Here is a 25731-nt window from a genome sequence, read left to right as displayed (position 1 = left end):
ATATTTACTTCAACGTTTGATTACACATTTTGATTTTCAGGTAGAAATTTAACAGTAGTGATTTCAAAGAGGCTTAAATTTACTACAACAAAACCTCAATTGTTATCACTTTCATTATATATTTTAACATAGTATTTTATATAGTCATAAGGGTTCAAATTAAGGATCAGAAGAAATAACTACAGTGTTTAAAATGGAAACATTTTCACATTTTATTTTTACACTTTTGAACTTTAGATTATGTTCTATGTGACTGAAGAGAGAGATCTTTAGAACTGATTTGGACTTGTACAAATTTGTTCAAGTTTAAGCCTGTCTTTTTTGAAAGAAAACAAAGTGCTCCATTTTAAGGATCAGAAAAAAATAAAGCTAATGAAATGTTCATAATTATGATTTTCTTAAAAAAATGTTTTATTTGATTAGATTCTACTGTTTGGAATTTAGAATTGAAAGGTAGCTCATTCCCAAATGTCCCTGAAGTGAAATGAAGTGTTGTGTCCGACTCTTCCATGCAACCCCATGGACTGTAGCCTGCCAGGCTCCTCTGTCCATGAAATTCTCCAGGCAAGAATACTAGAGTGGGTTGCCATTCCCTTCTCCAGGGAATCTTCCCAATCCAGGGATCAAACCCAGGTCTCCTATGACTCTTGCATTGCAGGTGAATTCTTCACCGTCTGAGCCACCAGAGGAGCCCTAGTTAGTTTTTAAAACTTATTATAAATACCATTTGCTCTGTCTCTTTGAACCAAGGTCTTTGCTTAAAAGGTTAAGAAATAACCTTTATATACCCAGTTTTTCTGAGCAAAGAGTATCTAAGTATCATAGAGCAAGATGGGTTTGTTACTTGCATTTACTTCTAATTAAGGTTAAAAGCTTATAAATTCATTATACTCACCATTTAAGCCAAATTTAAATACCTTAACCCCCAGAAATGTAAAGAAATGCTTTGCATCTGCTTAGGATCTTAATAAATTCATTTTTAATTTAAGTATATTTGCAACAAGGGCATTTTTTTCCTCGAAAATGTATTACAATTTAGGGACTTAAAAAATTTCTATTAAACAGTTTTATTTTTAATAATATTATCTGAGAGACATTATATACGGATAGTATGTTATACTAATCTGACTCAATTCTAGAAAATCCTAGCTCATTTATATTTATGTTAGCATATATGTATAAATCGGAGAAGGCAATGGCACCCCACTCCAGTACTCTTGCCTGGAAAGTCCTATGGACGTAGGAGCCTGGTAGGCTGCAGTCCATGGGGTAGCTAGAGTTGGACACGACCGAGCGACTTCACTTTCTCTTTTCACTTTCATGCATTGGAGAAGGAAATGGCAACCCACTCCAGTGTTCTTGCCTGGAGAATCTCAGGGACGGGGAAGCCTGGTGGGCTGCCGTCTATGGGGTCGCACAGAGTCGGACACGACTGAAGGAACTTAGCAGCAGCAGCATATGTATAAATAGTCACTAATTTATATTTATAACATATAATTGTATATATAATAGAATTATAAACTATACTATTCTAGTTCATATTTCTATTTTCCAAAAATCCTTCAAATATAAATATCAGTTTCTATCATATGTACATCTTTTTTATAGATACTATGGCATTTTATTTCTAATATTTTTAAGATATAGAGAAAATTATCAAATACATAAGAATATATATATATCATTTAATGTTTCACTTAATTAAGAAAAAAGTTTCTAAAATATGTTCATATAACTGCCAAAGTGAGAATATAAATACATTTTATCTTTTGATTTTTCATGTAGAGCTGCTAAAAACCATCAGGATTTTGAATCAATGTATATTCTCAGATTAAACAGTATTTATCCTATAAGGAAATACATAAATATATATATATATATATATATATATATATATATATTTACATATGTCCTGGCCAAGTGTAAATTATATAGCTTTTTCAATTGCAATACAAGTTCTATGATTATATTTAGTACAAAATCAAATTTCAATTTAAAAGCCAGCTGTAAATATATACATACAAAATTGCATATGCAGTATGCTTAACAGTCTTAGAAATAGCTTTCAGAAACTATCAAAGCTTTGAAAATTCCATTTAACCCAGAATGTCTGCTTTGGCCCAACAAACGTCAAAATACTATTTTCTCGATTGTATTTTTAGTATCCTCTATCTCTCCCAGCTAAAATTTCATCATCTAAATACAACTAATATGTTACATTTTACCGCAAATGTAGTTTTACACAAAATTCAAACAAAAAGATAAATTAAATAAAAAGTCAGAACATCATATCCTATTTTAATGTTTGTTGAAATGCCAGGCATTTCTTGACCTGGTGGGCTACCGTCCAAGGGGTCGCAAAGAGTTGGACACGACTGAGCAAGTGACTTAACCCTTATATTATCTTTTAGGTAAATGTGAATATGTGTGGACCCACCTTTATTATGCCACAGATATTTAATTAAATGTTGTTTTCCTCTCCAACTTTTAATGCTTTTAGAATATCACTACTTTTCTCATTCTGTTGCCAATCAATATCCTCAACAAAATCTCACAGAAGTCATTCTATCTAGTATTTAATGATCTAAAAACAAACACAATTAGACAGTACTAGCTTCATATATATGTGTATATATATATATATATATGTATGTGTACATATATATATATATATATTTTTTTTTTTTAATAGCCTCACTGTGCATGTGCATCTTGCTGGATCTTAGTTTCCTGACCAGGGATCAAACTCATGCTCTTGGCAGTGAAAGCATGGAGTCCTAACCACTGGACTGCCAGGGAATTCCCAATAGTTGCTATTTAAGAAAACTATTCAACAAAGCATTTTCTAACTCAAAGAAATAAAGTATTTTATAAATTATCTATTTTAAGGATGGGCTTTTCAGTGTAGGGTTTTCCTAAATCATACTACACAGCCAACAGCTTAGCCCAGGCAGAGTTCAGTATGAGTGAACACGATATGGAAACAACACAAAACAAATATAAACCCCCTCCACACACAGTTGGATTTAATTTTAGTCATCTGCTTTGAACTGCTAGAGGGGAATAAAAGATACATCCTAAGGCTAGAAGTAGGCTGAAATGTAAATATTTCAGAATTTTATAATGAGCACAACTAGTTGTTCACTCTTACTGGAAACAGCTAAGAAACAGATGAAAGTGGAATTGCTTGTTGCAACTTGAAACTCATTATTGCTCAGCATCATCCCTGATTTATTGTATCAAAGCCATGCTAATGAAGCCAAGGTCTTAGGTTTCAGTGAAGCAGTCACCATCTTGCATTTTGTTAGCTACAGATGTATCTGCTTTTCTACAAAATTTTTTCCTTAGTCAGAAGAGTAACTATGTGCAAGTATAAGAATGAAGTAATGTAGGTCCATCCTTACACCTGAAAAATGTATATTTATATTTATATTTATGTGTGTGTATAATAAAAAAGTAGGATAGTTCCATAGCATTATAAAATATTAATGATTAACTAAAAGACAAAGATGATATTTGGATTTAAGAATAGGACATTTTCTTTAGTAAAGGAAAATGAATGATTTATATGATTTCTATAAAGAAATAAAACTGGAGTTTTATTTTAGAAAGACAGTTTTAGATGGCACTATTTCGTATATATTAAATAAAACTCTTTATAGCTCTGTCAACTATACAATAAAAGAAGATTTTTTTTCCCAAAATCTGTTGCATTCCAACTGCAACATGTGTTATTCATTATCTGAGAACAGATACCTTTAAAATATTTTTTAAAAAACTATACTGTATTTTTTTCAAAGTCATCACCTTTTTGCTACCAATAACAAAATATTAATGCTGCTCTTTGAAAAGATGTCTTATCAATTTATTTTATTTCTTTTTAAGTAATAAAACATATGTTTAATCATTATGATTTAAGCTTTCTTAAATCTTAAATGATTTAAGCAGCACACAGAAGTCTAATTAATTACTGACACTGTAATATTCCAGGTCAATGGATCAAGTGCTAAATAAATTGATCTCTTCATCGCTTTTTAAAATACACATTTTCCTGACCCATTCAAAAAATGGACCAAATAACTAAACAGACATTTCTTGAAAGAAGACGTGCAGATGCCTCACAAACACATGAAAAGATGCTCAACATCACTCATTATCAGAGAAATGCAAATCAAAACTACAATGAGGTACCATCTCATGCTGGTCATAATGGCTGCTATCAAAAAAGTCTACAAGCAATAAATGCTGGAAAGGACGTGGAAAAAAGGGAACCCTCTTACACTGTTGGTAGGTATGCAAACTAGTACAGCCACTATGGAGGACAGTGTGGAGATTCCTTAAAAATACTGGAAATAGAACTGCCATATGAACCGGGAATCCCACTGTTGGGCGTACACACTGAGGAAACCAGAATTGAAAGAGACACGTGTACCCCACTGTTCACTGCAGCACTGTTTACAATAGCTAGGACATGGAAGCAACCTAGATGTCCATCAGCAGATGAATGGATAAGAAAGTTGGATTACGTATACACATGGAATATTACTCAGCTATTAAAAAGAACACATTTGAGTCAGTTCTAATGAGATGGATGAAACTGGAGCCTATTATACAGACTGAATTAAGCCAGAAAGAAAAACACCAATATACTATATTAACACATACATATGGAATTTATAGTAAATGGCATTTAACATAAATTGGTAATGACCAATTTGGTCGTTAAGATGGTAACAACAATCCTTTATGTGAGACAGCAAAAGAGACACAGATATAAAGAACAGTCTTTTGAACTCTGTGGGAGAAAGTGAGGGTGGGATGATTTGAGAGAATAGCATTGAAACACGTATATTACCAGATGTGAAATAGATGACCAGTCCAAGTTCAATGCATGAGACAGGGCACTCAAAGCTGGTGCACTGGGACAACCCAGAGGGATTGGATGGGGTGAGAGGTGGAAGCGGGGTTTGGGATGGGGGTGACACATGTATACCTGTGGCTGATTCATGTCAATGTATGGCAAAATCCACCACAATATAGTAAAGTAATTAGTCTCCAATTAAAATAAATTAATTAATTTTTAAAAACTACACATTTTCCAAAGCAATTCACAAACAACTGAATTCAAGCCACAAATTAAAAGTAATCACCTATTATAACAATGGTTGCAGATAGATATTAACAGTCCTTATATATACTCTACATTATTCATCACATGGCTTTATACTTATTTGGCACTTAAAACTTATTTGTTTAAAGTAAATATATAAAACAGAGAAAATACATTTAAAGTACAAAAACTAGCAGGTCAGGCATCTTGTTAGAAGCTCTCAGTTACAGAATGCCAGCAGCAGCAAGGAAGACCAATGGGATGACAAAGGTGAGATATTGGCAAGAATTTTAATGAGGGTAAAAGGTCTAATAGTTCATTCCCATTACTTGGTATACTTGGTTTTGTTGTAGAGAGTTCACAAAGTGTAAGATAATAGCGCAAAATCTGTGATTTTTATGCTTTGCTGTTTTCTATTATAAGTCTTAACCCTGTGACAGTGATAAAATACATAGTAAATAAGTTTTAGGGCCTTTTTCTAGCCAACTATGCAGTATCTCAAGGGTTTAATGTTAAACACTATCAACTACATTTTTTTTCCCAAAAAGAAACATAAAAGCTCAAGGTTACAACAAAGCTAGGTGAAAAGGTGCATCTAGGGATAAGCACTGGGTTTGATACAATAAAATAATATTGAAAGAATGCATTTTAAAGTATTTTAATAACATATATCTAACAAAGATTAACAGAGTAGGTACATAACACTACAGAGTTTTATTTTTGGGGGGATATTATATATAGACACATCTTAAATCCAATTTAAATGGCCCACTTTTGTGATGTTCTTGAGATCTTGGGAGATATACTTGATAGGATCTTTTAGTAACAGTAAAAGAAAACAAACCTATCTAGTTTAAGAAAAAAACAGGAAATAACTTCAAAGTTGCTAACAAGTTCCAAGGCATCATATGGGCTAAATGGCTGGGATGCAATCAATCTTCATAAGCAGACTGGCAGCTGCCCTCATTGTTAATTTGGGTTGAATGGTCTCTTTCCCTGGTCTCTATGTCAGATTCAGCGTGTTGGCTCTATTCTGTTGTTTGCACAGCTCTTACACTCAAAAAACCAAAATACAAAAAAATTAAACAAAACAAAACAAAACTGAGTTCTGGTACCAGTTGGTCAAGAAGCTAATTGATAAAAAACAATGTTCTTTGTCACAATTCCAAATCTTCACTGGGAATTGATTCTGATTGACCCAGCCTGTGTCTTAGGCCCAAACATCTGACCTGTGAGCTGTCACACTGAAATATTAATAACATGAGGAGAGTCCCATAAACTCATCTAGAAAATATATCCCATATGAAATAATGATTTATAATTAAGAATTATTAAAGTATTTAGGATAACACATTTTTCCATTCAACAAATAGTGAAAAGCTACAAAACTTTAGACACTGTTCTAGACACTGAATATTCAGATAGTAAAAGAGATAAATAGTGATGGTTAACCTGCTTTCATGAATCACAGACATTAGAGTGGTTTTCATACAAAACAAAACAAGGAAAAAAAAAACAAAACACTATAAACTTGCTAGTTAGAGATAAAAACAAGGATGGGAAATATTTTTAAAGCAAAGATAATTTCCTAACTTCTTAATGACAACATAAATTCCAAAATAGAATTCAAAATCCCTATCTATGATGTCTTTCTAAACACGTTGTAGATATGGACCATTCTTAAAAGAATGGAAACTGCACACCTCTATGAGTGGGTCAATGCATTACAGTTATATGTCAACATATATGAGGGCTATATAACCCATAGGATAAGTTAATGAAAGCTCCCAATTCACTCATACAATTCAAATTTTATAAGAAATGATAACATAATGTAAAATAACTATTAATAGATTCCCTTTACATGAACTCTACTTGCAAGGTATCAATATTGAACAGATTATGTATTTTCTAGGAAGCAAGCTACTAAGAACACAAATGAATTACATTTTATGTTAAATGGAAAGCTCTCATATTCTAAGGTGTAGTTAGAAATAATAGCTCATCCAATGCAGTAGTATGAAGATTTCAGCTAACAAGCCTAGATTCAGAGCTCATGAACATAAGCAGTTATGATTTTACACTGAACTCACCAAAAAACAGAGAATGGGACATCTTGAGAATTTTGACGTTGGACCACTTCTTGGGCTAATACAGGTCTGTCTCCCTTCACTCTTTCATCTAATCCCTAAACGCTAGTTTGTCATTTGGGTGCTGGGTGTCATTTGGGTGGTACATATTTATCCATACTACCAAGATCTCAATATCTCCAACTTAATACTTTATTCCACCCCACAGTATATCTTTATGCACACTACCCTGTAAGCTCTGTGAGAGGAAGAGCACTATTTGATTCATTTGAAAGCCGTGTCTAGAATCTAAAGCAGTAACAGTAGGTGCACATTTGACTCCAACTTAGGGCCTTCTTTCTAAGCCTTAACTTATATTAAACCGACTGGAATGTCCTTCCACCCACCTGCATTGTGAGCCCCTATTCATTTTTTCATGACTCAATCCAAGCACATCTCTGCTGAAATCTTTCCTGAATCCTTAGAATTACCCATTCCTTTCTTTGTTCAGCACCCGCACTTAGAATTAATACAATTACCATACCTTCATTATGACTCTGATGTCTTATTTCTGTATTGTCAACTACAAAATTTTGTATTTGAATGTAAATGTATATATGCACACACACTCATACATACAATAACTGTATATTAGACATCTGTAAAACTCTATAAGACTGCAATATTTTTGAAGCCAAGGACAATAGATAACTTGCTATTATATCTTTGGGCTAAGACTATTTGTTGAGTGAATGATATATAGCACAATTAGAAATGATGATTTTCCAAAGGAACAAAAGATAAGCGAAACAAAAAAACAATGTCATTAATAAGCCAAAAACAAAAAGAAAACCTATTACAGTTATTATTAAATATATTAAAACCAAGATATTTTCATGAGTTTATAGTATAAAGTTTACATGAATTTTTAGAGGTGCTTCCTTAAGAGCCAATAATTATTTTTTTAAACAAACAACTTATTTCTTGTTCCAAGTATAAAGCTTTAGTCCTCCTTATTTTCTTCTTTATCAAATATGTTCATTTTACTTTTTTTTAAACTTCAAAATAGTTCCTAAAAATGTAGAATATCCAACAGTATAGACCATGATGCTCAAAGACTTCTTTGCTTCGTTCACATTTCTAAGATTAAGTCAACTTTCAATCATTCTGTTTTGCAATCTTAAAAGAGCCTAAGAATGATAAAATTATAAAATATATAATAATCAAGACAATTTTATATTATTAAAGACTCTCACAGTACTGATGCTATTTTTTGTTAAGCCAGTGCAATCTAGTTCCATATAAAGCAAGGGAAATATGAGAAGAAAAACTAAGACCTCAGATTGCCTTTTAAAATTGTATTATATTATTCTGTTCTAAAAGATCTTTTTACCTAGTTTCCCTGTTTTTGAATTCATCCCTTATTTTCCTTTTCTATAATATCATTGAGTTTCTTGGCATTTCTAACTAAATCTACAAATCTATAGTATATGCTACCAAGTTTTAATTTTGATTTTGAAGAATACAGCTTAGCTGAAAATAATCAAGACATATTAGAACACTGCAAGCAAATTTTAGTAACTAATACTCATATGCACTCATTCAAAGAAGTTTTTCTAGGATAGGTGTACCTGTTCATTTATTGAAACAATATTGCAAAACAGAAAAAAAAAGCTATTATTTTAAGGTCTTTTCACTCAAGGATTTAGATACATTTTACTATCTACTCATGATAAACAAAGATGTCATAATTAAACATCATAGTTAATACAAACTACACAACTTGTAGAATTAGAGTTCTAGCAACCAAACAACAGAATATAGAAACACCTTAATTCCCTATATCAATACTAGCATGACAGTCATTTTAAAAGCAGATACCATAAGTCTCATAGTGTTACTTAGTTTTGAAGTGGTACATTTTCTGAGGTTGTCACCATTTCTAGACATGTTTATTGCATTCAAAGTATTTCAAAATCATTATTTTTTACTTCTGGTCTAAGTATAGAATTATTAAAATTATCACAGTTCTCTAAATAATTCACCATCTACTAAATAGTTTACTGAATCAGTATTCAAAGCATTATTCATATTTTCATTTAAATAAGACAGTGCTCCTGAGAAGTGTGTAAATATTATTGAAAATAAGACTAAGTATATTCTAGGAATGCTATTATTTAAAATATATCCTATTAATTCTTATATAAGGAATAAATTATCAGTTGTACAAAATGCCACATCCTCATCTCACTTTGTCGAAGTCCCTTTGAAGTTCAGATTTTCCTATACTTTTCCAGTTGAAGCAAAACTTAAGAAACTGCAGGCATTAAGTACTAATAACAGGAATAACAGGTAAGGATAAATGAGAGTCAAAACAAGTATGGAAAAGGACTTGTCATGGGGTGATGTCATATATGTGTGTCTTCAATTACATGCATGCCTATGTCAACTTATATATCTATGTGGGATTTCCTACTAGCCCACTTTAAGTGACAAAAACATGGCACTTTTATTCTAAAATTAACAGTATTACTCTCATTATGGTAATATAAAATAATTTAAAAATTCCAAAGTGACAGAAAGGGGCAGAAAAGGAAATTCCTAGGTAAAGTTACAAATTCTTATCTGACTGGTCCTCTGACTCTCCTAGTCCACAGCCTAAAGTTTCCTTCTTGGCTGACATTCAGAAAAGGACACACCTGCTGCAAGTCATGGCCTACACTCTGACAGAATCTTTCATCAATCTTAGGACAACAGTATTTGTCCTAAACTCAGGGTGTCAATCATGATGGCATGTCACTCTTTTTCTTTCCCGGAGTGTGCCTTGTAATCTCTTATCTCCTACATGCCTATAGTCATGGTCTCTGTCGGGCAGAGCAGGAGAGCACAGCCATCAAACACAAGAAGCGAGTCTGTCTTTATGCATCATGACACCACTGTCTATTCACAAAAAGAACAAAAAGAAAGAGTCAGCTTTACCCGCAGAAAGGAGAGGTCCCGGTTGTGCTCGATGCTGGTTATTTCCAGGTTGCCCATGACTACCTCACAGTTCTCATAGTATTTGCGCAAGGCTCGGTACTGCTGCTCCAGGTCAGAGAGAGAGCTCAGCTTATTCTCTGTGCCTGCACACACTGTCAAGACAAGAAGAAACATGGGAAGTTATATAAACTTTGTACGACAGGAACCATGATAACATTTCCCTCAACTCTGCTCTACAACAATCTACTCCAATTTCCTTAATTAAAATATTTTGAATCCTTTTAAGATCCATAATCATACACTGATAAATATGTTCACTTTCATTTTATACAGTTTTACTGAATCATAAATAACATAACATTGTCTAGGTTTAAGATGTGTACAGTTTATTGTGATCCACATAGTCAAAGACTCTCGCATAGTCAATAAAGTTGATTTGTTTTGGAACTCTCTTGCTTTTCCATGATCCAGAAGATGTTGGCAATTTGATCTCTGGTTCCTTTGCCTTTTCTAAAACCAGCTTGAACATCTGGAAGTTTACGGTTCACATATTGCTGAAGCCTGGCTTGGAGAATTTTGAGCAGTACTTTACTAGCGTGTGAGATGAGTGCAATTGTGCAGTAGTTTGAGCATTCTTTGGCATTGCCTTTCTTTGGGATTGGAATGAAAACTGACCTTTTCCAGTCCTGTGGCCACTGCTGAGTTTTACAAATTTGCTGGCATATTGAGTGCAGAGCTTTCACAGCATCATCTTTCAGGATTTGAAAGAGCTTAACTGGAATTCCATGACCTCCACTAGCTTTGTTCATAGTGATGCTTTCTAAGGCCCACTTGACTTCACATTCCAGGATGTCTGGCTCTAGGTCAGTGATCACACCATTGTGATTATCTTGGTCATGAAGATCTTTTTTGTACAGTTCTTCTGTGTATTCTTGCCATCTCTTCTTAATATCTTCTGCTTCTATTAGGTCCATACCATTTCTGTCCTTTATTGAGCCCTTTTTGCATGAAATGTTCCCTTGGTTTCTCTCATTTTCTTGAAGAGATCTCTAGTCTTCCCATTCTGTTGTTTTCCTCTATTTCTTTGCATTGATCGCTGAGGAAGGCTTTCTTATCTCTCCTTGCTATTCTTTGGAACTCTGCTTTCAGATGCTTATATCTTTCCTTTTCTCCTTTGCTTTTTGCTTCTCTTCTTTTCACAGCTATTTGTAAGGCCTCCCCAGACAGCCATTTTGCTTTTTTGCATTTCTTTTCCATGGGGATGGTCTTGATCCCTGTCTCCTGTACAATGTCATGAACCTCAGTCCATAGTTCATCAGGCACTCTATTTATCAGATCTAGTCCCTTAAATCCATTTCTCACTTCCACTGTATAATCATAAGGGATTTGATTTAGGTCATACCTGAATGGTCTAGTGGTTTTCCCTACTTTTTCAATTTAAGTCTGAATTTGGCAATAAGGAGTTCATGATCTGAGCCACAGTCAGCTCCTGGTCTTGTTTTTGCTGACTATATAGAGCTTCTCCATCTTTGGCTGCAAAGAATATAATCAATCTGATTTTGATGTTGACCATCTGGTGATGTCCATGTGTAGAGTCTTCATTGTGTTGTTGGAAGAGTTTGACCAGTGCATTCTCTTGGCAAAACTCTTTTAGCCTTCGCCCTGCTTCATTCTGTATTCCAAGGCCAAATTTGCCTGTTACCCCAGGTAGTTTCTTGACTTCATACTTTTGCATTCCAGTCTCCTATAATGAAAAGGACATCTTTTTTGGGTGTTAGTTCTAAAAGTTATTGTAGGTCTTCATAGAACCATTCAACTTCAGCTTCTTCAGCATTACTGGTTGTGGCATAGGCTTGGATTACTGTGATATTGAATGGTTTGCCTTGGAAACCTATATGCCTGTTAGGAAGCAACAGTTAGAACTGGACATGGAACAACAGACTGGTTCCCAATAGGAAAAGGAGTATGTCAAGGCTGTATAGTCTCACCCTGCTTATTTAACTTATATGAGGAGTACATCATGAGAAATGCTGGGCTGGAAGAAGCACAAGCTGGAATCAAGATTGCCGGGAGAAATATCAATAACCTCAGCTATGCAGATGACACAACCCTTATGGCAGAAAGTAAAGAGGAACTAAAAAGCCTCTTGATGAAAGTGAAAGAGGAGAGTGAAAAAGTTGGCTTAAAGCTCAACATTCAGAAAACTAAGATCATGGCATTTGGTCCCATCACTTCATGGGAAATAGATGGCCAAACAGTGGAAACAGTGTCAGACTTTGTTTTGGGGGGCTCCAAAATCACTGCAGATGTTAATTGCAGCCATGAAATTAAAAGACTCTTATTCCTTGGAAGGAAAGTTATGACCAACCTAGATAGCATATTCAAAAGCAGAGATGTTACTTTGCCAACAAAGGTCCGTCTATTCAAGGCTATGGTTTTTCCAGTAGTCATGTATGGATGTGAGAGTTGGACTATGAAGAAAGCTGAGCGCTGAAGAATTGATGCTTTTGAACTGTGGTGTTGGAGAAGACTTTTGAGAGTCCCTTGGACTTCAAGGAGATCCAACCAGTCTATCCTAAAGGAGACCAGTCCTGGGTGTTCATTGGAAAGACCGATGCTAAGGCTGAAATTCCAGTACTTTGGCCACCTCATGTGAAGAGTTGACTCATTGGAAAAGACTCTGATGCTGGGAGGGATTGGGTGGCAGGAGGAGAAGGGGACGACAGAAGATGAGATGGCTGGATGGCGTCACCGACTCAATGGACATGAGTTTGGGTGAACTCTGGGAGTTGGTGCTGGACAGGGACACCTGGGATGCTGTGATTCATGGGGTCACAAAGAGTCAGACACGATTGAGTAACTTCACTGAACTGAACTGAAGGTGTGTACATGCGTGATTTTGATACACTTACATATTGCAAAATGATTACCACCATAGCATTAGCTAACATCACCATCATGTCATTTAATTACCATAGTTGTGTGTGTGTATGAGTCATGAGAATATTTCAGACTTTCTCTTCCAACAACTTTCAAGAATGTAATGCAGTATTATTAACTATAATCACCATGGTACACAGTAGATCTACACAATTTATTCATCTTAAAACTGGAAGTTTGCACTTTTTACCCAAATCTCCCCATTTCCTCATTCCCAAGTCCCTGGTAGCCACCATTCTTCTCTCTGTTTCTATTAAGTTTGGCTTTTTTAGATTCCACATATAAGTGGCATAATGCATTCACACTCATAAATTGTATATACTAACCACAGAGGCTAAGAAGGCATGGGTTTCACAGATACATACAACAAGGAGATAAATAACCATATATGCTGTGAGTATATAAAGCACAAATATATAAATCCAATATATTTATTTAATTTCACTCAAATCAGATTTTCTTTCAGACTTATAATTCACTCTACTTTATATATATATATAAATCAGAAGATGATAAAAGTAAAAAATTTATTTTAAAATGATATTTTTGTATTGCAAAGTAATCTGATCTTAGTAAATTTTCTACAGAATTAAAACTTTGGCTTTTAAGCCCTTAAAAATGCTATCTTTTAAAATACAAATATTAAAATCTTAGACTGAAACATTTATAAATATATACTACAAACAGAATAAGTGGGCTAATTTGCTTCAGTCGTGTCTGACTCTTTGTGACCCTGTGGACTGTAGTCCGCCAAGCTCCTCTGCCCCCAGGATTTTCCACGCAAGAGTAGTAGAGTGGGTTGCCATTTCCTCCTCCAAGGGCTCTTTCCCAACCCAGGAGTCAAACCCACGTCTCCTATGTCTCCTGCATTGGCATTCGGATTCCTTATTGATGAGCCATCAGGGAAGCCCTAATGTACTGTAGAGACTAAAAAACACTCTTAATCCACGATCTTTATTTTTACTGCTCCCAGAAGTTTTATAACTTGTAAAATTTCAGTTGAAAAAAAGTACTATTATGTGGGCTTATCAAATGTAGATTTCAATTACTTTCAATTCCAAAGAGGACAAGCTTATTTTCAATGCAACTATTGATGAGGGTAATTAAGCATTAATTAATAAACTTACTCCGGAGAAGCCTATGGCACCCCACTCCAGTGTTCTTGCCTGGAGAATCCCAGGGACGGGGAAGCCTGGTGGGCTGCTGTCTAGGGGTCACACAGAGTTGGACACGACTGAAGTGACTTAGCATAGCAATAAACTTCCTCACCATTTCTAAAATGTATATAATGTCACATTGTAATTTACATGTAGCTTATGTTATACAAGTTTCCTTTGGTTGAAAATAAAACGTATACAAAAATCAGTAGGTAAACATCTAAATGAAAAGGTTTCTAAAATATTAAGTGCATTCTGACCTTTCCTGTAAAAGCTTAAACAAATTTTGGCAGAAAGTTTATTAGTATAATTGTAGTACCTATGTATTTTTGTATCTTTCTCATTCTGCATATACAAAAAGAATATAGAATATGCAATTATTAATTATTATTGCAAAAATCTCTTTATATAAGACACAATGCTGTAAGCTTTTTGAAGACAGATGAAATATATTAATCATTATTGTCTATCTGCTGAGCTATACAGCATGATGCTTTGCAAAAAATTATTTAATAATTAATTTAATTGCCATAAAAATAAGTATAACTTGTATTCAGAAAATAAACTGCAAGTCAGTAAAGTTCTCATTGTTCAAAAGTGATCAGCTGTATTTTGCAGTACAATGTGAAAACAGAAAATTAGAATAAGTACATTTAAAATTATCTTTTATTAACACAAAATATAATTCAATAAACAGATATTCTAAATAATCAGAATATTCTCAAACATTCTGATTTGGGGAGTTTCTGGTTAACAAAGTTTCAGTTAAAAAATATTTTTGTCTCAGTGAGGCTTTCCTTTATATTTATGTTCTAGTCAAGCCATCTAAATCCAGTAAAACATTCCTCCTGACTTTCATCTTGACAGACAGACTTGATTTTTAAAGAACTAGTTTGGATAGATGCATAAAAAATCATTTGTATTTCTTTTCATGAAGGCTCCACTGAATGCCTCACAACTTCCATTTGTCAATCGATTTTACAATCAGGCAATGTATACAAGAAATGCTTAAACCATCAACTTTCATTGATTTCACAAAGCTGTTTATCAAACAGAATTGAAAAATCTTTTTCACCAGCCAAAACAAGTTTAACGAAATTCAGCCCCCTTTGCCAACACTATTATAAAGTCCTTAAACTATAAGTTCACAATAATCAAGCTTCAAAAATCCTGAATTTACATGTGCTCCCTGGAGTTTTCATTTCAACTGTAACTCCAGGAATAAAGCTATATGTGAAGCCTTAAAAATCACCAATTATTCTATTTAGTATTGATTCAATTACAAATGTAGCTATAGTTGCAAACATGGGCTTTTCAGACTTCTTAAGATTTGTCATCAACAGTGACTGAACTACATGATCCTCATTCAGTAAAAAAATAAATAAATAAATAAGACTATAATTAGGAGTTTGTAGCAATTTACAAAGGTTGGTTAACAAAATTATTCATTAATTCATGAGGCAAATATATTAGAAGCACAAAGAAGAAACATTAACAATATCCATACTAATACTAAAAAATCAATGATTTCCTCCAGGCTTATTATGACTGTGGAAACCAGCACTCCATTTGCTTACTCAAGATAAAAAGAGGGGAAAAAAATAATTGAATCAATATTTTGGCCTGACTTTCAAATCAAATGCCTATGTGAGATATTGAGAAATGAGTATTTATTTAACATCTACTGTTCATTTAGCATGACCTAGTATCATGAAAAATATACATTGATTAAAATGTCCAAGGTTTATTGTAAGGGTTCATGAAGTTGTTCATGCACACAGTAAGGAAAGCAGTAAGCAGTATACACAAGCCACATATATAATGTGTGTGTAACATTCAGGGACTGTCTGCATAAAGAAATATTTGGTAACTTGATAAAAGTTCTCTTTTTTAAAAACATCTGATTTAACACCGAGTACTTTCTCTTTCAGAAAGTTTACCATAATAAACATGCTTTAGATTGATGTACCTTCTTGGGTATTAAAATTTTCATTAAAAATATAAAATAAAGAAAATATCAGAAGTAGCACACATTTGCAGAGACTATTGAGTGCTATTATAGTTACACAAACAATTCCTGCAGTTCTGTGTTCAAAATATATATTGAAACAGGGCCAAATTTGTTACTACTTCTTTGTGTGCATGCTAAGTCACTTCAGTTGTGTCACACAACTGAACCTTAGGACTGTGTCACGAACCGCCAGACTCCTCTGTTCATGGTATTCTCTTGGCAAGAATACTGGAGTGAGTTTCAATGCCCTTCTGCAGGGAATCTTCCCAATCCAGGGATCAAACCCTGGTGTCTTATGTCTCCAGCCTTGGCAGGCAAATTCTTTACTGTTGAGCCACTGAGAAAGCCACTTCTACTAAAGTTATTTAATCCAAGACACTTGGATGTTATTTATATTCAAGCTATTTTATATCCGAGGATATAGTTATTATATAGTTATCCTGTAGTTATATAGGATATAGTTATAGTTATTTATATCCAAGGATATATCTGCCCTAGACTTTTGACAGTAGCCTCCTAACTGACTTAATTCCTTACTTGCCCTTGCCCTGGTTAATTCTTTGTCCAGACGCCAGAATGATCTTTTTAAAAAACATCATTCATGTCACTCTCACTGAAAACAATTCTTGGTTTTTAATCATATTTATTATAAGATCCAAACTTCATACTATAACTTGTAGAATGTATATGAGGATCTTTATTCAAATGTCACTCTTTCAGAAAAGCCTTTTCTATCTTATCTAAAGTAGCAGATTCCCATTCATCATGCTCTGTCTTCTTTGCCTTCTTTATTTTTGTTTTACTGCTATCTGAAATTATATGCTTGTTTGTTTTCTTTCGTATTAAATATTTCTACATTAGAATGCAAGCTCCATTGTTAGAGGCCTTTCTCTATTCAACACTTAAAGACACATAGCAGACTATCAGTCAATATTCATTGAATAATAAAATGGACTTTGGAGAAATAATTAGCACAGGATCAAATGCTGGTCCTTCTACTTTTACGAGCTGAATGTCTTAAGCAAGTCACTTAGTCACTTAGAGTCTCTGTGTCTGTGCTGAGAGCTCCCAACAATAAACACAATTTAGAGGCGAATAACACAGAGCCTAAAGCCAGATGTCCAGCATTAAAGTCTAGCTCACTGGCTAGACTTTAGCAATCACTGGCTTGCAATTAACCTTGAGCAAGTAACTTAACCCCGCTGTCATTCTATTTCCTCCTCTGTAAAATGAACACAGTAACAACCACCATCTCATAAATTTAAATGAGTGAATACATGTTAACTTGCTTTGCACAATATTTGACTTACTGATAGAGGTAATTGTTAGCTAATGCTATTTAATTGAATGTATGTATATAATATGCATACATTATGGAATATATTAAATCAAATTTTAAAAAAGGTTTGCACAGTGATGTGCAATCAGTTTGATATAAAGAAATGATCACTGGGCAAGGACAATGAAGTTTGAGACATCATTCCTCCAACATTTTTTAGCTGTTTAAAATGGGACAATTATTTCCTTCTTATTGGTTCCAATTTTCTTTTTTCTTTATGTTTCCTTCAAGTTCAAAAATTTTGTGATTGAATTTATTTCCAAAATACATATGTAAAACCTGTTCTACACTGTTGGTGGGAATGTAAATTGGTATAGCCACTATGGAGAACAGCATGGAGGTTCTTTAAGAAACTAAAAATAGAACTACCATATAGCCCTGCAATCCCACTCCTGGGCATGTATCTGGAGAAAAACATGATCCAAATTATACAATGGAGAGAATAAACCCCAATGCCCCCTGCAGCACTGTTTACAAGAGTCAACACATGGAAGCAACTGAAATGTCCACTGACAGATGAACGGATAAAAAAGATGTGAACTACTTATACAATACTGGAGTGGGTTGCCATTACCTGCTCAAAAGGATCTTCCCAACCCAGGGGTTGAACTCGCAACTCCTGCATCTCCTGCACTAACAGGTGGATACTTTAACCACTGCGCTACCTGGGAAGCCCATATACATTACTTTACAATTAAATATTACTTTACAATTAAAAAAGAAAGAAAGATTTTCTATGTAGAGGATCATGTCATCTGCAAATAGTGAGAGTTTTACTTCTTCTTTTCCAATTTGGATTCCTTTTATTTCTTTTTCTGCTCTGATTGCTGTGGCCAAAACTTCCAAAACTATGTTGAATAGTAATGGTGAAAGTGGGCACCCTTGTCTTGTTCCTGACTTTAGAGGAAATGCTTTCAATTTTTCACCATTGAGGATAATGTTTGCAGTGGGTTTGTCATATATAGCTTTTATTATGTTGAGGTATGTTCCTTCTATTCCTGCTTTCTGGAGAGTTTTTATCATAAATGGATGTTGAATTTTGTCAAAGGCTTTCTCTGCATCTATTGAGATAATCATATGGTTTTTATTTTTCAATTTGTTAATGTGGTGTATTACATTGATTGATTTGCGGATATTGAAGAATCCTTGCATCCCTGGGATAAAGCCCACTTGATCATGGTGTATGATCTTTTTAATGTGTTGTTGGATTCTGATTGCTAGAATTTTGTTAAGGATTTTTGCATCTATGTTCAACAGTGATATTGGCCTGTAGTTTTCTTTTTTTGTGGGATCTTTGTCAGGTTTTGGTATTAGGGTGATGGTGGCCTCATAGAATGAGTTTGGAAGTTTACCTTCCTCTGCAATTTTCTGGAAGAGTTTGAGCAGGATAGGTGTTAGCTCTTCTCTAAATTTTTGGTAGAATTCAGCTGTGAAGCCGTCTGGACCGGGGCTTTTGTTTGCTGGAAGATTTTTGATTACAGTTTCAATTTCCATGCTTGTGATGGGTCTGTTAAGATTTTCTATTTCTTCCTGGTCCAGTTTTGGAAAGTTGTACTTTTCTAAGAATTTGTCCATTTCTTCCACGTTGTCCATTTTATTGGCATATAATTGTTGATAGTAGTCTCTTATGATCCTTTGTATTTCTGTGTTGTCTGTTGTGATCTCTCCATTTTCGTTTCTAATTTTATTGATTTGATTTTTCTCCCTTTGTTTCTTGATGAGTCTGGCTAATGGTTTGTCAATTTTATTTATCCTTTCAAAGAACCAGCTTTTGGTTTTGTTGATTTTTGCTATGGTCTCTTTTGTTTCTTTTGCATTTATTTCTGCTCTAATTTTTAAGATTTCTTTCCTTCTACTAACCCTGGGGTTCTTCATTTCTTCCTTTTCTAGTTGCTTTAGGTGTAGAGTTAGGTTATTTATTTGACTTTTTTCTTGTTTCTTGAGGTGTGCCTGTATTGCTATGAACTTTCCCCTTAGGACTGCCCACTGCTGGGCATACACACTGAGGAAACCAGAAGGGAAAGAGACACGTGTACCCCAATGTTCATCGCAGCACTGTTTATAATAGCCAAGACATGGAAGCAACCTAGATGTCCATCAGCAGATGAATGGATAAGAAAGCTGTGGTACATATACACAATGGAGTATTACTCAGCCATTAAAAAGAATACATTTGAATCAGTTCTAATGAGGTGGATGAAACTGGAGCCTATTATACAGAGTGAAGTAAGCCAGAAGGAAAAACATAAATACAGTATTCTAACGCATATATATGGAATTTAGAAAGATGGTAACAATAACCCTGTGTATGAGACAGCAAAAGAGACACTGATGTATAGAACAGTCTTATGGACTCTGTGGGAGAGGGAGAGGGTGGGAAGATTTGGGAGAATGACATTGTAACATGTAAAATATCATGTAAGAAACGAGTTGCCAGTCCAGGTTCGATGCACGATACTGGATGCTTGGGGCTAGTGCACTGGGACGACCCAGAGGGATGGTATGGGGAGGGAGGAGGGAGGAGGGTTCAGGATGGGGAACACATGTATACCTGTGGTGGGTTCATTTTGATGTTTGGCAAAACTAATACAATTATGTAAAGTTTAAAAATAAAATAAAATTAAAAAAAAAAAAAAAGAAAGAAAGAATGCCATTGGCACCAACATGAATGGACCTGGAAATTACCATATTAAGTGAAGTAACTCAGACAGAGAAAGACAAGAACATGATATTGCCTGTCTGCAGAATCTAAAAAAAAAAAAAAGATGTAAGTAAACTTATTTACAAAACAGGAACAGACTCACAGACTTAAAAGAACAAACTATGGCTACAACAACACAAGAGAAGTCTCTACACATGGGCATCTCCAGATGGTCCACACCAAAATCAGATTGATTATATTCTTTGCAGCCAAATATGGGGAGAGGCAGTACTCTTGCCTGGAAAATCCCATGGATGGAGAAGCCTGGTAGGCTGCAGTCCATGGAGTCACGAAAAGTTGGACACAACTGAGAGACTTCATTTTCACTTTTGACTTTCATGCATTGGAGAAGGAACTGGCAACCCACTCCAGCGGTCTTGCGTGGAGAATCCCAGGGACGGGGGAGCCTGGTGGGCTGCTGTCTATGGGGTCGCACAGAGTCAGACACGACTGAAGCGACTTAGCAGCAGCAGCAGCAGCACCAGCAGCCAAATACAGGGAAGCTCTACACAATCAGCAAAAACAAGACCAGGAGCTGACTGTGGCTCAGATCATGAATTCTTTATTGCCAAATTCAGACTTAAGTTGAAGAAGGTAAGGAAAACCACTAGGCCATTCAGGTATGACCTAAATCAATTCCCTTATGATTATACAGTGGAAGTGAAAAATAGATTTGAGGGACTAGATCTGATAGAGAGCCTGATGAACTATGGATGGAGGTTCATGACACTGTACAGGAGACAGGGATCAGGACCATCCCCAAGAAGAAGAAATGCAAAAAGCAAATGGCTGTCTGAGGAGGCCTTACAAAAAGATGTGGAAAAAAGAGAAGCAACAAAGGAGAAAAGGAAAGATATACCCATTTGAATGCAGAGTTCCAAAGAATAGCAAGGACAGATAAGACAGCCATCCTTAGTGATCAGTGCAAAGACATAGAGGAAAAGAATAGAATGGGAAAGACTAGAGATCTCTTCAAGAAAATTAGAGATACCAAAGGAACATTTCATGCAAAGATGAGCTCAATAAAAGACAGAAATGGTATGGATCTAACAGATGCAGAAGACATTGAGGTGGCAAGAATACATAGAACTGTACAAAAGAGATCTTCATGACCCAGATAATCACGATGGTGTGATCACTCACCTAGAGCCAGACATCCTGGAATGTGAAGTCAAGTAGGCCTTAGGAAGCATCACTAGGAACAACGCTAGTGGAGGTGATGGAATTCCAGTTCAGCTATTTCAAATCCTGAAAGATGATGCTGTGAAAGTGCTGCACTCAATATGCCAGCAAATTTGGAAAACTCAGCAGTGGCCATGTGACTGGAAAAGGTCAGTTTTCATTCCAATCCCAAAGAAAGACAATGCCAAAGAATGCTCAAACTACCACACAATTGTACACATCTCACATACTAGCAAAGTAATGCTCAAAATTCTCTAAGACAGACTTCAACAATATGTGAACTGTGAACTTCCAGATGTTCAAGCTGGTTTTAGAAAAGGCAGAGGAACCAGAGATCAAATTGCCAACATCTGCTGGATCATCGAAAAAGCAAGAGAGTTCCAGAAAATCATCTACTTCTGCTTTATTGACTATTCCAAAGCCTTTGACTGTGTGGATCACAATAAACTGTGGAAAATTCTGAAAGAGATGGGAATACTAGACCACCTGACTTGCCTCTTGAGAAATCTATATGCAGGTCAGGAAGCAACAGTTAGAACTGAACATGGAACAACAGACTGGTTCCAAATAGGGAAAGAAGTACGTCAAGGTTGTATATTGTCAACCTGCTTATTTAAATTATATTCAGAGAACATCATGAGAAATGCTCGGCTTGATGAAGCACAAGCTGGAATCAAGATTGCTGAGAGAAATATCAGTAACCTCAGGTACTCAGATAACATGACCCTTATGGCAGAACGTGAGGAAGAACTAAAAAGCCTCTTGATGAAAGTGAAAGAGAAGAGTGAAAAAGTTGGCTTAATCCTCAACATTCAGAAAACTAAAATCATGGCATCTGGTCCCACCACTTCATGGAAAATAGATGGGGAACCAGTGTCACACTTTATTTTTGGGGCTCCAAAATCACTACAAATGGTGATTGTAGCCATGAAATTAAAAGACGCTTACTCCTTGGAATGAAAGTTACGACCAACCTAGACAGCATATTAAAAAGCAGAGACATTACTTTGCCAACAAAGGTCCATCTAGTCAAGGCTATGGTTTTTCCAGTAGTCATGCATGGATGTGTGAGTTGGACTGTGAAGAAGGCTGAATGTCAAAGAATTGATGCTTTTTAACTGTGGTGTTGGAGAAGACTCTTGAGAGTCCCTTGGACAGCAAGGAGATACAACCAGTCCATCTAAAGGAAATCAGTCCTGAACATTCATTGGAAAGACTGATGCTGCAGCTGAATCTCCAACACTTTGGCCACCTGATGTGAAGAAGTGACTCACTGGAAAAGATCCTGATGCTGGGAAAGATTGAAGGCAGGATGATAAGGGGATGACAGAGTTAAGATGGTTGGATAGCATCACTAACTCAATGGACATGATTTTGAGTAAATTCTAGGAGTTGGTAATGGACAGGAAGGCCTGGCATGCTGCTGTCCATGGGGTTGCAAAGAGTCGGACAGGACTGAGTGCCTGGACTGAACTGAACTGAACTGATGGCTACAACAAGGGGTGATGGTGGGAGGAAGCTATAGGCTGGGAATTGAGATTGACATGTACATACTGCTGTATTTAAAACAGATAACCATCAAGAACATACTGTATAGCACAGGGAATATAGCTCAATATTCTTTAATAACCTAAATGGGAAAAGAATTCAAAAGGAATTAAGTACATGAATATGTATAACTGAATCACTTTGCTCCAGACTTGAGACCAACACAACATAATTCATCAACTATGCTCCAATATAAAATAAAAATTAAAAAAAATACTAGTAAAAATAAAACAAAACTTACTCTACACTAAGTAATGGGTTGCTTTGAGGAGGTCACACTGTGGCAATAACATATAAAATTATATAGTTAAACATTTACCAAATTACCTAGCAATCCCATTTATAGGTGGTTTCCTAGACAAATGAAAATTCACTCCCATAAAAATATGTATTATTCATGAATGTTTAAAGGAACTCTATTCAAATTTGAATTTGCCAACAATTGGAAATAACCAATATCCTTTGATGGGTGAATGCTAACAAACTCTGGTATATTATAAATGTAGGCTCAAAAGGCTACATACTATACAATTCTATTGTTATGAAGTTTCTCAAAAATGACAAAACTACCTAGGACAGAGAACAAATCAATGGCTGCTAGAGGATGGGGATCTGAGAGTGAGGGTTTGATGGAAAGATCATGAAGGGAATTTAGGAGATGGCAGAATTCTTCTGCATACTGACCATGGTGATGATTACAAAGATCTATATATAAGCTAAAATGCAGAGCAATAAGTACACTGAAATAAGTCAATTTTATTGTATGTTTATAAACACACACACACTCAAGTTATCTTTTATGTTTAACAGAGTTAAATATGCCCCTTTACATAAATTATAAAAGATTCTTAATATATTTGTTTTTAGGCATTTTATGCTTTGTCTCTTTGAATAATTTTAGTTATGTTTTTGAGTTGCTTATTATTATTATTACTACTACATATTTTTTAAACTCTTGATGACTTTGACACTTTTTATCCTTCAAAACTTAGCTAATTGCTAACACCTTGTAATTTCTAGTTTTATTAATTGAGGTTCTTGACTTACTTGGTCTTCAATCATGTTATTTTATTTTGTTTTCTTGGCTGGTACTATCTAGAACTCCTAGAATAATCTGTTTTCAATTAATGGGCATAGTAGTCATTTTTATCTTTGTTCTAATCTTTACATAAATGCTTTCCTTGGTTGCATATATATATATTATTACATTACATATTCCAGTGTCTGGCTTTACAAGGTTTTTATTTCAGATCTGAATGTTGAATGTTGTTATATTTTTTGCTATTAATGTTAATTACATTTGCATTAATTTAAAAATTATTAACGAGTTCCAAATATTGAACCATCTTATATTCCCAGAATGAACCACTCTTAGTAATCACACATTATTCCATTATTACAGTTCTAGACTCATTGCTTTAATTTGGACCACTATTTTAATATTAAAAATTACCTATCCCTGGGAGCTCAGTGGTAAAGAATCTGCCTGTCAATGCAAGAAATGTGGGTTCAATCCCTGAGCTGGGAAGATCCCCTGGAGAAGGATATAGCAACTGACTTCAGTATTTTTGCCTGGGAAATCCCATAGACAGAGGAGACTGGTGGGCCACAGTCCATGGGGTCTCAAAAGACTCAAACATGAATTAGTGGCTAAACAACAAAAACAATCAATGATTTAAAAATATATGTACCAGATGTCATCACACGCAAAATGATAATAGAAGTGGGTTTATACTTCAGAAAAATTTGTTCTCCATATAATTAATTCTAAAAGTATTAAAATGTATCATCAAATAGGATGCTTATTTTATAATTTATATTACATAAAACTATAAAGTAAATATTATCAATCTAAAAATAAGTATCCTTTAAAAAAAAAACAAGGGACCGTATAGTGGTTTCCGATTCTTCTTTACCTTTAGCCACTGTTATTGACTTCCAAAGTGACAAAACAGGAAATCTGCTGAAATTAACTAAATCACTTTCAAAAATGGTTCTTGAGCCAAATGAAAAGGGAATTTGGCATCACAGGCCTTCATTAATAGAGTTGTAACTACAGAAGACATAGGCATTCTATATAACAGGCTGATGAAAGGCAGGTCCACTGACTACATACACTGCTATGTGCTGCTCCACTTAAAATTTAATTGATCTGTATTTTACTTCTATTATTTACTTACAATAGTCTCTAAATGCCCCCCAAAGATGCTTAAACAGCTAAATTATATTGCAAAGGGAAATAAACTGATCAACAAAGACTATAAAAAATAATATATATAAATATTGCACATGATTATCTCCTGTTCATCAATGACATGTTTTGTGAGTGGTCTACACCAAACTAGTCTTCCAATACAATAAGATATAATTGTAGTTTTTATTTAGTATTTCAAAGATAAGCTTAGTAAGATTAAAATTATTAAAAATTACTTTAAATGCATTATATGGATCATCAAAAACTGACTTGTAACTGCTTGCATATAAATTTTAGTTCCTGTTTTAATTGTTTTCCTGCCTTTACATATTTTGTTATATTTTTTCTTAAATTATATCTTATAAAGTTCCTATGTTGAAAGCTTAGAAACAGAAAGACTATAGATTTACAAATTACATTTCTGTAATCTGTTCTTAGATGAAATAATGTTCCCCTTACCACTATCTTGTTTAATTCCCTCTTGCACTTTTTATCATTTTT

At 34.7% G+C, this 25731-nt stretch overlaps 1 protein-coding gene across 6 annotated transcripts in view; it reads right to left on the bottom strand.

The window, feature by feature from the left end:
* ERBB4 (erb-b2 receptor tyrosine kinase 4) overlaps positions 1 to 25731 on the bottom strand; it is a 1279082-nt gene that overhangs the window by 780185 nt on the left and 473166 nt on the right. For all 6 annotated transcript variants that reach the window (XM_086341936.1, XM_086341945.1, XM_086341948.1 and 3 more), the window contains exon 2: positions 10159 to 10310. In XM_086341936.1, coding sequence (XP_086198062.1) covers positions 10159 to 10310 — 152 coding nt within the window. The remainder of the gene's footprint in view (positions 1 to 10158; positions 10311 to 25731) is intronic.

This window comes from Bos grunniens, chromosome 2 (assembly GCF_055505025.1).
Source record: "Bos grunniens cultivar Pamir isolate PY7600 chromosome 2, Bosgru_T2T1.0, whole genome shotgun sequence".
NCBI lineage: Eukaryota > Metazoa > Chordata > Mammalia > Artiodactyla > Bovidae > Bos > Bos grunniens.
The sequence above is the reverse complement of the archived record's forward strand: the minus strand, read 5'-3'. Positions and strand labels throughout refer to the sequence as shown.